This window comes from Rhipicephalus sanguineus, chromosome 4 (assembly GCF_013339695.2).
Source record: "Rhipicephalus sanguineus isolate Rsan-2018 chromosome 4, BIME_Rsan_1.4, whole genome shotgun sequence".
Lineage (NCBI taxonomy): Eukaryota > Metazoa > Arthropoda > Arachnida > Ixodida > Ixodidae > Rhipicephalus > Rhipicephalus sanguineus.
The window spans coordinates 59,953,431-59,966,595 of record NC_051179.1 but is presented as its reverse complement, the minus strand read 5'-3'; the positions used below and the strand labels follow the sequence as shown (position 1 = coordinate 59,966,595).

The following is a 13,165-nucleotide window of genomic DNA, read 5'->3' as shown; positions in this document are numbered from 1 at the left end:
CTTTAGGTGATAACGTAGCCATGATGGCTTGACACTTCTCTTGTTGTATTACAGGATAATTGCATTGTTCCATGAGGTCCAACTTGCGGTATGCAAAGTCTGTGCAGGACTCTCCAGCGCGTTGCGTTGCTCCGAACATTCGCTGCTTAGACGTTACATCGCAATCCATGCTATAACGTCGGCGGAACGCTGCTTTCATATCAGCCCAAGTAGTGATAGCAGCCACCTTTGTGTGGTGACGCATCCATGTAAAGTCTTTAGCTGGGAGCCTCGAAATAATGAACGGTATAGCGACCTCCTCAGGAACGCTGAAGGTTTTGAACCAGTAATCAACTTGGTGAAACCGGGCGTTTAGATCTTTCCCGAGATGCGGTAAGGAGCTCGCCGCGAAACTTGAAAGTCGGTCGCGAGCGTCTTCACCGTTAGACACGCATTTGATATTATCGCTTCTGGCTTTGCTTTGTTGATTCCGCGAACGGCGCTTAAAACTCATCGACGCATTACTCTCCTCCGCACTCGTGCATGATGCGGCGTCAGAATCCTCATGCGTTCTCGACTCCAAGCGCTCGATGCGCTCTACAAGTGGAGCAAGCAGGTTGCAAAAGAAGTCGCGACTTGCCTGCAGCTGCGGATCAAGAGGTGGCTGTGGTGCGTCATCGGCTTTAGCGGCGTCGCGGTCCTTCGAAATCATGGTTTTGAGTCCCTCCAATTCGCGCCGGAGCTGATCCACCTCGGTCTTCAGGGCATCGGCTTCGGACACAGCTGACCTGTAGGCTTCCACCCGGGCGGCGTCATCCAGCTGTTCGAACACGTCTATGGAACACGGGGCGGTCGCCATCTTGGGTTCACGGAGCCGACGTAGTCCTGAAGTCAGTGGTTCAGCCAACGGAGCGCGTAGAGAGCGACGTCCCCACATAGAAAATATGAACGTCTTCTTAGCTCACCCCGAGCCGTTGGGCGCCAAATGTGACGTGCTGTTGTGGCCGTCGGATAATATGGGTTCCGAGGCGGCGTGAGAAAGGCGACCCACATTGGAGACCAGGAAGGGACTGCCAGGCCCTTTTCTTTATTCCTCGAAGCTGCCCGAGCGCGCGCGAGCTCGGCGTCGATCTTCTTCGTTTTCTTCGCGCGAAAGCGCGGTACACAAACAGAGCGTCGTCTGCTATCGCTCGTGACATGGCGAAACTGTGACTATTCTTGCTGGGATGACGACTCTTCGGTCGCACTTGCTAGAGTGAACGTGGGAACTCGCGAGTCATCCACCGAAGCAGTAAGAGATAACAACATATGCATCATTGAAATAGGTCGTTTGATACATCTGATTCTGGGAAATATGAGTTGAATAATGTTTATTTAATTAATCTCATAAATGATAGTGAAAATTTTGCAGACATGCACATGCCTGTGAATAAATAAAACACTCCCGACATGCTGTATAGAGCACCCTCTTTACAAAATAAGCAGATCGTGTTGACTTGTTTTCTTTATTAACGCGTTCCGCAGAAATTCTGGCGGCGGTGGCGGCGGCGTCTTTGGCTGTGATCCAAAAATCAGCTGTGTCCGTGAGCGAAAATTTGAGGCAGATGCAAATAAAGATAGGAGCCGGATAGCGTTCGCACTTTGGCTTTCCTTGCGACACGGTTTAGTCTCTACCGAGAAGGCGATTGGGAAGGCGATACGAACACGGTCCGATTACGCTATCGCGTTCTACTCTTGTTCCCGCCGCCTCCGAGAGTGACGGGCGCGCGTTGTGGCCACACCATCTCTTAGAGGCGTTGCGATGATGTGGCGCCTCCAAGATATGATGCGACGTAAGAGGGACGACAGCTTGTAAGCATTTACGAATAGACGTGTCATGCCAACGTGCAGTCTAAAATACAGGACCATGTGATTATATCACTGCAGTAGAGTTTCATGAAACTCCTGTACAAGTCACAAGAAACCTTTCGTCCGGTAGCTCAAGGAAAGACATACAACTGCAGCAGTTCGCGATGACATTCAAGTAAGAGTAACAAGTAAGAGTAAAGTTGGGGACAAGAGTAAAATGTCGACTGCATAAAAAAGCAATGCGAAAGCATGAAACCGAATCGAAGAGTACAATGTCGACTGCATAAAAAAGCAGTGCGAAAGCATGAAACCGAACCGGTAGCCGGTAATTGACAGGATAAGTGGAAAGAAGTCGTCGGAAGTGGTTGCCGATGAACATTTGGCAAGGAACTTAGAAAGAGAAAAGGAAAAGTCTTATACTTCCATTGTCAGAACGAAGCAACAAGCTGTATGTGGCGTAGCATGTTTGTACAGCGGAAATGTCAATGAAAGAGCTAAACGCGAACCCTATTTTCCAAATGAGCCAAAGTCACAGCCACGGCCTTCTCGAAACATAATAATTTTTACCTATAATAATAGAGCCACAGACCGACAGGCATGATGCACAAGCACCATGTGTTAGAACCTGCTAACACGCACGTAAGCTTAGAAACAATAAAATAAATAAATATGCGGAGAGCTGTGGTGCACAGAAATTATTGTGCTGGCAAACAATTTTTTTCCATGACGGTCTATTCGCTTCATAATGCATTCAAAATGTTTTCGGTAGTGAAACGTTCGGTACTTCTACATTCTGAAGTAAAATAATTAGCGAGATTTCAGCTGAATGAAGCATGTAATTGGAAAGAAGTCTCCGTTTCCTACCGCGTATTAGTATTGTAAACGATTTCACTGTATTTAGGAGGATTTTCGATTGAGTTTCATCTGTATGTTTGGTTCTGCACCTACTCTGCACATGCACTGAATGTATGCGACACGGACCTAAGAACTATTTTGCTTTTTTTTTTTCTTACATACCATCTCATTCAGGCTGTGCAGGTAGGTTCTTATTCACTTATGTTCTTCTACACGTTTTCCCTCTAGTGCATTTTTGTTTCTTTCTTGTTCTTTTTTTGTCTCTTACATAATTTTTTAACGGCGACACCTTTAACAGAATGTTTTTGAAGGTGCAACCTTACTTAGTAACATTTAAAGCAAAACAGAAACGCGAGCTGGTTGGTACTGATTCATTCTTGTATAACAGAAGCGCAAAAAAGGCAAGGACAAGAAAGTGCACAATACGAGCGCTTTGTGCGCTCGTGTTGTGCACTTTTTTGCACACTGTTTCGTGCACCCTGTTATACAAGAATGTATTAGTAACACTTGTGTTCTTAGTCTGCAGCAGTGGGCATGCTTTTTGTTTGGATTGAATTATTTTGTTGTTTTTAACCCTTCGAGCATCTATACGTTCTATAGACATTGTATTACATTTACAGCGGTACGCGTAATGTAAATTAGTGAAAAAAAAAAAGTTCATTCCGAAATAAAGCGCCGTCTTTTTGTAACGAATGGAAACTGCAAAATTAACAGCCTCACAATGTGGCCTGAGCAATAGGTGGTTGTAGGACCTAAAAATAACACGCTACTGGCATTAGTTGTTAATCAGGTTTGGTATCGTCGAGAGAACATCTCAATTGATGCAATGACTTGTAGCATAGCGCAACAGGAAGCTAGGACACAAGAAGAAACTACAAACGGTGTGTTTTGTTTTTTCTTGTTACTGTTTTTGTTGCCATTCCATGATCACAAACCCGCAAGGAACTTTATATACCACTGATTCCGGTATATTTTGCACATTCTCTTTAATAGCGGACATTGCTTAATTCTAATCCTAGTGTCTAAATTAAACTATTGTCATATGGCTTCCGAGCGCACTTGGTTACTAACAGAGTGTTTCATGTAATATTGCCAGTACCCTGTGTATCCTAAATAGTGGGACTATTATCAGTGTCAACGTGCCTTGATGGTGTTGCCAGTCACTTCTTGCTGTGTGATGTTGTCGCTGGATTTCAAGTTTATGGGTGAATAGCTAAATAGCTTGCTAGAGCCATATCGAGTTAAGCGTAGTGATACAGTTAGTGATACAGCGCTTGGTGCTGTCTATTCTTCCTATGTCTTCGTTTTTCGCGCTGTTTTGCAGTCATGAAATCATACCAGCAGGCTCAGTCCTAGACCCTTTTATGGTGATAGATTAACCTTTGCACTACGCTCTCTGACGTCCGTTTAACTTCGTCTGACTTTGTTGCTGGTACATTTGGTTAGCACCGAAGAAAAAAAATCTTGTTTCGTTAAATGCTGTAGATATAGTAATATTTGTTGGGATTCTACGTCCCAAAAACCGCGATATGATTATGAGAGACGCCGCACTGGAAGGCTCCGGAAATTTCGACCACCTGGGGCTCTTTAACGTGCACCTAAATCTAAGCACATGGGCCTCTTGCATTTAGCCTCCATCTAAATGCTGCTGCCGCGGTCGGGATTCGATACCGCGACCTTCGGGTCGGCAGTCAAGTACCATACCTGCTAGACCACCGTGGCGGTGCTTTACTTGCGGGCACTTTAAATGTTCGTTTCAGCGTTTAACGATGCTATTAAAGCAGAAGATACGGTGAGACGTGGTGTTGACCAGCCTATTTTTTTCGTTCTTTTGGTCTTCTGAGAGGACGCATCACGTAGGTGAAGGTCGAGATTTTCTGAGAATTTTAGATAGCTCGCAGGCGTTGAAACTGCGTGTAAATAATATGCTTGTGCTATTTTAAGTCCATGTACACGTTGTCTTGTACGTCCAGCTACGTATATTGCGTAGTTTGATTGAAGCTGCACACTGGAAGTACCGTGTCATATCATCAATATAAACGCCACTAACCTGCTGTGGCGCAGTGCTGGGCAATGGTTTACTAAAAAAATTGGCCGCGTGTCTGCGTGCTCCGCTGCAAATGCCGTGTAAAGACGATAGAGGCGGCGCTGCATTACGCTGCGTGAGATATGGACGCCATCTGGCAATATGTCGGGAAACATGAGCTTGTGCAGAGGGTTTCCTTCTTGCGTGGCAGAGGACGTTCATCGGCGCGCATAGGCATTTTCAGCGCAACCACATTTTCAGCGCAACTTAAGAAACTAGGGTGTTTAGAATTACGTATCTATGTATTTTCTATTAAAGGAACACACCCCTAATACTTGCCTAGTGATGTTGCGCCTCAGATATGGGTAATATTTACTTTTTGATCGACAACGTTCACAAGTATGAACAGCCGTACCAGTTCAAGATGGGTGGGCGGTAAGCAAGTGGTTCAACTTTGGCCAGGTGGCTGAATCGGTCGACAGACAGACAAACAGAAAGACAGAGAGACCAAAATTTCTGCGTTTAAGTTCCCTAAGAAAAACTATCGTCTTTAAAAGCGGTTAGTGAGTGCAAATGCTCGCTACGATTTGATCAACGTTGTATCTGCTACATATTGAGTACAGCAGCGTGAATCATGCACGGGCAGTGGAAGGACACGACACATTACTCGTCTTCTCGCCGTGATAGGTTGTCGCGCTGCGCAGCTCGGCGACGCGGTTTCGATTGCCGGCCACATGCCATCATGACCTCATGTCGATGGTGCGAAATGCGCGTGCACCCGGTTTACATGGATTAACACACATGGTAAAGAACCCTGCTGGTCAAAACTGATGCGGAGTCCCTCACCACGGCGTACGTCCTAATCGTGGTTTTGGCACGTAAAACTCCAAAAATCAGTCATATCGAAATCAACTATAGTGTGCCGCATTTTTTGTTGTGTCTTTCGGTTTTCCAAGTTTTCTGCCACACGCCATGTGCCACATTCGACAAGACTGCGGCACATGTGGTTTGTAAAAAAGTAATACGTGAAATGCTTTAGGCGCGCAAACTACAAGACGACTCTGATTCATTTTTGTCTGACCGTTTTATTTTTCAGAGGAACCACTGGGTTAACCATTCCAGCGTCTGCATGGGGAGCAAGCGTTGAGTGTCGTGTCGCTGTGGCTCTCCGCGGTCTAACGCTCAAGAAAAGTGATACGGAGATGCGAAATGCATGTATATTGCTGTGATGCAGCAATATTGTGCGCTCTGCTTCGTTGAGCGAGCAGAACTGATCTCGTGCTGGGCACGCCAAACTCATCAGGCTGATTCTTTTGTACAGCTCAAGCAAGACCTCGGCTGGGAGAAAGCTGCGCGGCGCTTGATGGAACACGCGGAGAATCTCCTTGAAGAAGTGATTGATGCGGGACCCAGGAGTGTTAGCGATCTGTGTGTGCCGTGCCATATGTTTGCGTGCTGTGTTGCGTGTACCGCGATCGTGTTTGTGTGTTTTTTTTTCACACTATACCGCGTCTGCGACTCCTCCGACAACTGCTACATCGTGACTGGTTGAGAAGATGCCGCTACACCGTCAACTCCACGTTTACTGCCGTGCTCTAGTCAAAACTCTTTGCTTTCCTACTACACTACGTTTCAATTATGGCCGCGAGAAAAAAAAAAGAACTTGTTCGCGACATCACGAACTCTATTGTCAAGCTTTCGACGATGCATTGAGGTTGCGAACAGTTTACCCATGAGGAAGAATGGCACGAGCAGTGTTAGCACCATTTTCCTTCGTTTTGTTCTTGTTTTTTTCTCTGGAATTTCGCGAGCTTGGTTGGAATGATATCTGGTGAGATATGGTCTTTATTCAACGCCGTGACCAAAGACATTGGGAATTGTATTGTTTTCGCCAGTGACCAACTAGTGACACACGTGACAGGTATACAGCGAGATTCAAAGTTTTGTTATGTTTGTTTGTTTTTTTACCAGATTCACGCGCATCATTTTTATCCTTTCCTCAGGTGTGTTTAACGATGAACATTATTTATGATGGCATGCCTGTTGCGTACCGCATAACACTCATATTCACCACACTCCCATTACCTTTTTTGTGTGTTTCTCCTTGTTCGGTTTGTACGCGAGAAAACTTGAATCATACGCGTGCATAATGGCGGTTAAGGAATTTCAGTTAACTTGTTGTACATTCTTTTGGGTCATTCCATCATTGTTCGTTTTTGAGGCATTCCCAGAATAGTTCTTTTTTTTACTCTATGAATGAATTTGCTGTTGACAATGTTGACTGCAGGATGTTTAAAGTGGTGCTGTCCGAAGCCATATTTACAAGCACTATTTTGATAGGTGAAAGAGATACATATCAAACTGTGGTCTTCTTTGCGACACCGAGTCTTATTTTATGCCGCATCGTGGTCTTCATTGCGACACCGAGTTTTATTCTTTGTAAAGAATGATATAGCCATACAAGTATAAATGAAAACACTGATGTATCACTCAACAACTTTTCTCCTAATAAGTCGCCAAATGTGCCATATTGAAGAAAAAAAAGTGTATTAATGACTATAGTCTAAAATGATTGCACACTGCCACGTAGTTACAGGTATTGACAAAGTTTTTGGAGAGAAAGCATGGTTGGGCAGTGCCTTACGCCGCAATGTTCGATTCACTTGATACGGTTATAATACTGCAGCGGTATTCTTTTATTGGACAGATCCAATCGAGTCAGCGTCTATAGATAAACTATGAAAACGAAAGGAACGATGTACGAGTTTCAGTACTTTTAGTAACCTTTGAGTAATGTGGAAACACTTTATACTATAATATATTTGTGGTATAAGAGTTACTGCAAGTTGTGGTGCCAGGTTTTTTTTGTTTTGTTTTGTTTTTCCCTTTCACTCCAGCTCTACAAACCAAGCCTAGTCTTTTGGGCCACAGAGGGCGTTGTTCTATATAGGAAATCTATATTAAGAAAAATAAAAGTCCATGTTACGTGCTCAAGTCACAGGATGATGTTGGTGAGTTCTCGATGTAATCAGCCCGGTACGCTTTATATATACATATACAGTTTCTCAGTATGGTAACCTGGTTCCTCAGAAGCTCGCGAGGTAGACAAGGCTTATGAAATGAAATATACACCCCACTGCGGCAACAAAACGACAGAGAAACGTACGTAGGTTTCTCCGAAGGAAAGCCTCGCAGTCCAAGAAAAATTCGAAGGAATATTCGGGTTGAACAATCGTTAGTTCATAAGGCAAGCGTAAGAGTTTACACCTATGAGAGTGCACATTCCTAAAACGGCTCGTCTGGGTTGTATGTCCCTCGTCTGTGGTAAGGCTTCTGCGTAGCCACTGTATTCCTCGTGTTTTATCACAGAGTCCGATGTCCGTTTACGCGAATGTCCAGCAGACTCGTCAGTCCGGAGCCTAGATGCCCCGAGTAGTGGCGATTTTCGGTGTCTCAGGAGTGAATTAACAGAGCATAAAATAGGTTTATTGTAACTGCCCAGAAAAGACACGTATTACGATGTGAACATGTACCGCATTGGTCAACTTTTGCAATGTCGGGAGTATCCGAACAGCTTTACAGCGTCAGTGTTGCGGCATGGGTGCCACAATGCGGTAACCCCGCCGGTGTGAGGCTGTGTAAAGGGTGAAGTTTATTCTCACGCTCAAATTCGTGCTACCGTCAGTCGAAAGAAGCTGACTTGCGCGTATTCTATTGGCCTTATCTGAGAGATGGTGCCAAAGGTTAGAGCGAAACAAGCAGGTTTGTTCGAGGGGCTCGTTTCTTAGTTATACAGAACCAAATAATTTCTATAGACCAACAGCCAAGAAAAGCATGGGGGACATTATTTGTTGTTTTTAACTACAGTATAGTAATTATAATATAAACTGAAGCGAAATAAAAGGGACAAAAAAATAACCCTTTTCGTCGGTGGGGCCGGAACGAATAATTCTCGAATTACGCAGGTTGTCAGTCTTATGCAGGGCTCGGACTCGCGACGCTACGCTTTGAGCTTGAAGGGACATTAAATGCAAATATCAAGTGAAACTAAAGGAACACATTAGCTCTCCCTCACGTCTTAAGCGTCAAATATAACTTTTTCGAATAAAAAAGTTACAAATTGGCCAAAGTTGGTGGAATCACAGTGAGTGCAGGGTGTCTCACGCAGCTTTTGCGTACTTTATAACGAAATCTGAGGGCGTGATGGGAATAAAACACACTCAGCACCCTTGAGCTACGAAACTTTTTTGTTACTTTGGAGCATCGTAATTGATAATTACATGATAGAACGGTAGCTTGGGCTAGTTGGTGATCTAGAGTCGACATATTTGCACAGTACGAAATGAACGAGGACGCATGAAATGACACAACACAGCGCCTCTGTTGTGTCATTTCGATGTCGACTCATAATTATAGATACTGCTCTACTTCTGAAATATTAAGTTCCATAGGAGAACTTCAGAACTTGCGGAGTATATTAAAAACTATCCTATGGATGAGTTCCTGCTAGAACAGCTGTTGTCAATCCAGTTCGAAAGTCGAAAGAAAGCGTGCGAGACTTGCAAGAACATCAAGTGGTTACGCTGGCTTACAATGATTTCCCTGGCTGACCGATTAGAATTTACAAGTCCGCACTTCGTTTGGTCTACTAAGTCAGGAGCTAATTCAATCTCCTGACATTAGTAGACCAAGATAGGTTTCTGAAGGTATGATTTAAATATCTAGACTGATTCGTTCTCCATCTGCAGTTACTCCTTAAGCGACGGTAATTCGCTAACTGCCGAGAGTAAATCCATAGAACAGATATCAGCAATGACATGGCGTTGTAGGAAACGCTGAAGTTCACCGGTATGGAGTACTTTCTCTGCAATCATTTCTCGGACAATCAGAGGCTCTTTTTTGAGAGCTCCTCGTGCTTTTTGGTTTCATGTTCCCGTGCGCATGTTCAGTGCACATTCAATGCGCATTGTGCCATGTGCTCCTCACATATGCCAAAATAAAGCGCGGTATCGACACAATAAGGTGCCGCGGCTGTTACCTGGAGAACAGTCATTGTTTAGGACTGCAAGTTAACTAGGTAGGGGTATCGTAACTACGCTGCAGTAACTTAACTTTCTCGACTGTGAAGTCATGGTGCCCTTTCAGTGAGTAATGAGGCTTCGTACTTCTCCAGTACGCGCAGAGTTTGCTCACAGCTGCGTTACAGCGCATTGTATTTCATATTGGCTTACGTAAAAAGGGCTTTGTGGACCAGCCTTTCATTAATGAGTACGAAAAGGCACTATCGGTACGGTTGAAGTTGACTAGTAAAAGAATGTGCTGGGCTCGTAAGGTGTTCATAAAGTTAATAGATGAAAATGATCTCATTTAATTCCACATTGTTCATCATGTGACAACATGTGTTGTATCTAGCGGAAAGAAAGTACAAATGTGGCGCTGTTTAGAAGAAACTCTTGTCTGTATAGGCACGGTTTTTTGTGGGGCATTTTCTTTTATCGTTATCACTACCCGATTGTTTGAAATACGTACTTCTGTGGCCTATGTACCTACCAGAAAACTAGAGAAAGACTGATTAGCACCGCGCGTTCCCGGTGTCAGAAAACAGGCTACTGGAATTTGTCAACGAGAACATTCAATATGGCTGCAGTGGTACATTGTAAATTGAGCGTTTTCTGGGTTTTTCGTTGTGTATTTACATTGTTTCGATGGTGACGCTACGTGGTGTGCCATAGAGATATCTAAGCTTTTACAGAACATTGTGTCTTTACGAGGCATGTACGGTACAGTGCAATATGACATTCCTAATAAGTGCAAACAGGCTTCATTGCTGCTCAACTCTACTATCTGCATTATGGCTCCAGCACTCCCTCCATCAACCACACACGGATGGGAATACCACACAGTCACAAATGCACTCATTGTGTTTATCAAGAGTGCTAATGAAGTAACTATGACTACTGCTGATTCGTTTATCAACAAATGTTGGCTCTTATACAGTTGGATGCAAGAGCCTTTTTTGGAAAGCTTTCGTGGTCCAACACCCGTAAGCTTCTCAGAATTCAGATTCTGTCGTTTTCTTAGCTTCTTTTCGCAAACATCGCTTCTCCTATTCGGTCTAAAGTTAACGCGGCTCCGAATTTCTGAGATCGACTTTCTGACATGTGGATTTTCTCGTCATTCGTCCAATGGAGCGTCTATTTTTCGCTTCTGAGGCAGGCGCTGCGGCGTTGTCCATTGCGGCTGCCCCGACTTTTCGAAACGCGTTGTCGCGTTGCCTGCTTTCAAACTCAAGATCACGCAATACATATGAGATGCCTGGACAGGGAACCTTGCTCAAACAGTTTGCCCTCCACACTGCTTATGGACCAAACAATAAGGGCTGGCTCGAAGAAGGTTTTGGCAGGCCTTGGCAATAATTGTCTCGCGGTTTGTCCAAACACTTACTACAATGTAATATGCGACACACTTTTTAGCTGGCCATCCATAACGCTGTGATCTCTTGTACTGTATTGGAAAGGGACATATGGAGTTGGGTCGCTTGGCGTTGGGCTATTAGTTATCTTGCCTTGTGACGGCTTCAAACATTAGCCTGAGTAGATTCTTTTTTTTTTTTTGCAGGAGTTTAAGGTTGAAGCGAGTAATAGTACATCACGAAGTTATTATTTAAGCATGCCATCACGATTCTTTTATTTATTACCACCGGAGGTGTCGCAGTGTTTGACGTTGATGTTTTATGCTGAAGCCTCCGTGCCTATTTTGTTTATTTGCTCTTGTAACTTAATCATGTACAGTGGTTGTGTGATTTGTGGCGCAAGCTTGTGCTCATTTTCACGAATTTTCGCATATACTGTTGTGTGGTTGACTGTGTAAAGAGATGTTTCAATGCGCATTTGATGTTCATTAAAGTGGCTGATATTTCCTTCGTTTCAATCACTTGGTATTGATTCTTTAAAAATAAATTAGGCAACATTGCTTTTCAACATTGCCAAATCGCAACACTTACAGATCGCTCGTAATAAGTCTGCCTATTTCATTGGATTTTTGCACCGTGTAGTTTGATTCATTGCCCCAGCGTGTCATGTCCACTTCTCTTAGAAAATCGAGGCAGATATTTACATAATCTTCTCTGAATAGACATTTTGCAACATCTGGGGCAGTTCTATCATATCTGAAGAGATGACGATGTGAGACAATCCCGTTTACACCAAGGTATTATTTAATTTGTTGGTATGCAGTAACACATATGGTCTAACAACGTTCGTAGTCATTCACAAATTAACAAGTTATTAACAAACTCATTAACAGCTGGCCGTGATCTCCTTTGCGGTGTCTCACTTACAAGATATAGTGCAACCTAAGGACCTCGTGCAATATCCAAAAGATTTTTTTTTTATTTAGTACATACTGCAGTCCGTAGACCAAGCAGGACGGAGGAAACCAGATAAGAGACGCAATGAAAACAAACGCTGAAGCAAGGTTTCTTTTTTGCGTAACATATCTGGTCTCCTTCATTACTCGGTATGACTTACACTTCACTCATACCTTCGATTATCTGGAGTTAACCACAGCTAGGTTATACATGGAACAGTAAATGTTGATTGGCACAATTCATGAGCGCAGTGTATGTACCTGATGTACCACGTATCTGCCTAAGCAAAATTTCAATGCTTACTATGTTGTTGACAAGAAAATACGGACTATCATCCATGTGTGTAAACTTTTGAGTTGGAAAATGAATACCATTCAAGGTTACCTTTAGCATTGGCGTGTTCATTCATAAAATGCATATTTGAAAAACATTTTACAAAGTCCTATTATAGTGAGAGATACGAGCTCATGCGCTTGTTGACACTGTTGAAGAACTTTATACATTACTAATGGCATGCATCAGGTACGAAGTCAGTGGCAACTACAGCTTGAGTACTTTTCAGCAAATGCTGGTGCATTTACTAAAGCAGGACTATTCTTGCACGGTTGAGCGACGTGGTACGACACGTAGCTTCACCGCTGGATTTGGTTCCAAAAGAAGGCGTTGGGGAACAAACTTCACGGGAACCTGTAATAAGGAGAGTGACATTTACGCTGTGTACTTGTTAATCACAATTCAAGCAAAACTTGTCTATGAATTCAGTGGTTCAGAAATTACAGGCATCAGTTGCAGTGTAGATGTCTTAGATAAAAACATTTTTTTAGATAAACAAGAAACTTACTCGTATTAACGATAATATAACTCCAACTGCCTCCTGTCGGGAGTGAGTTGGAATCCTGCAACCTGCTCCTTTAAGATTGGAATTACTTTTGAAAAGCCGTATTAAATTTAATAGCGCTTACTTAATCGTTTAAAGAGGCGCAACGCATCTTATTTTTACAAATGTACTAAAAAGTAGACAAAAAATACATTCGCATGCATATTGTCAAGAATTTGAAAACGTGTGCGTTGCACCGTGTTGAGAAACC

At 43.5% G+C, this 13,165-nt stretch overlaps 2 protein-coding genes across 4 annotated transcripts in view; one reads left to right on the top strand and one right to left on the bottom strand.

The window, feature by feature from the left end:
- LOC119390066 (uncharacterized) overlaps window positions 1-11,638 on the top strand; it is a 220,911-nt gene extending 209,273 nt beyond the window's left edge. For 2 of the 3 annotated variants that reach the window (XM_049414630.1, XM_037657600.2), the window contains exon 9: window positions 5,805-11,638. In XM_049414630.1, the coding sequence (XP_049270587.1) occupies window positions 5,805-5,855 (51 nt within the window). In that variant the 3' untranslated portion in view covers window positions 5,856-11,638. The remainder of the gene's footprint in view (window positions 1-5,804) is intronic. The other variant, XR_007415763.1, reaches the window with a different exon arrangement.
- A 997-nt stretch (window positions 11,639-12,635) lies between these two features.
- The window catches only part of LOC119391235 (cytochrome P450 3A41), a 43,153-nt gene continuing 42,623 nt past the window's right edge, over window positions 12,636-13,165 (bottom strand). The window contains exon 14 of the mRNA XM_049414632.1: window positions 12,636-12,764. Coding sequence (XP_049270589.1) covers window positions 12,669-12,764 — 96 coding nt within the window. The 3' untranslated portion in view covers window positions 12,636-12,668. The remainder of the gene's footprint in view (window positions 12,765-13,165) is intronic.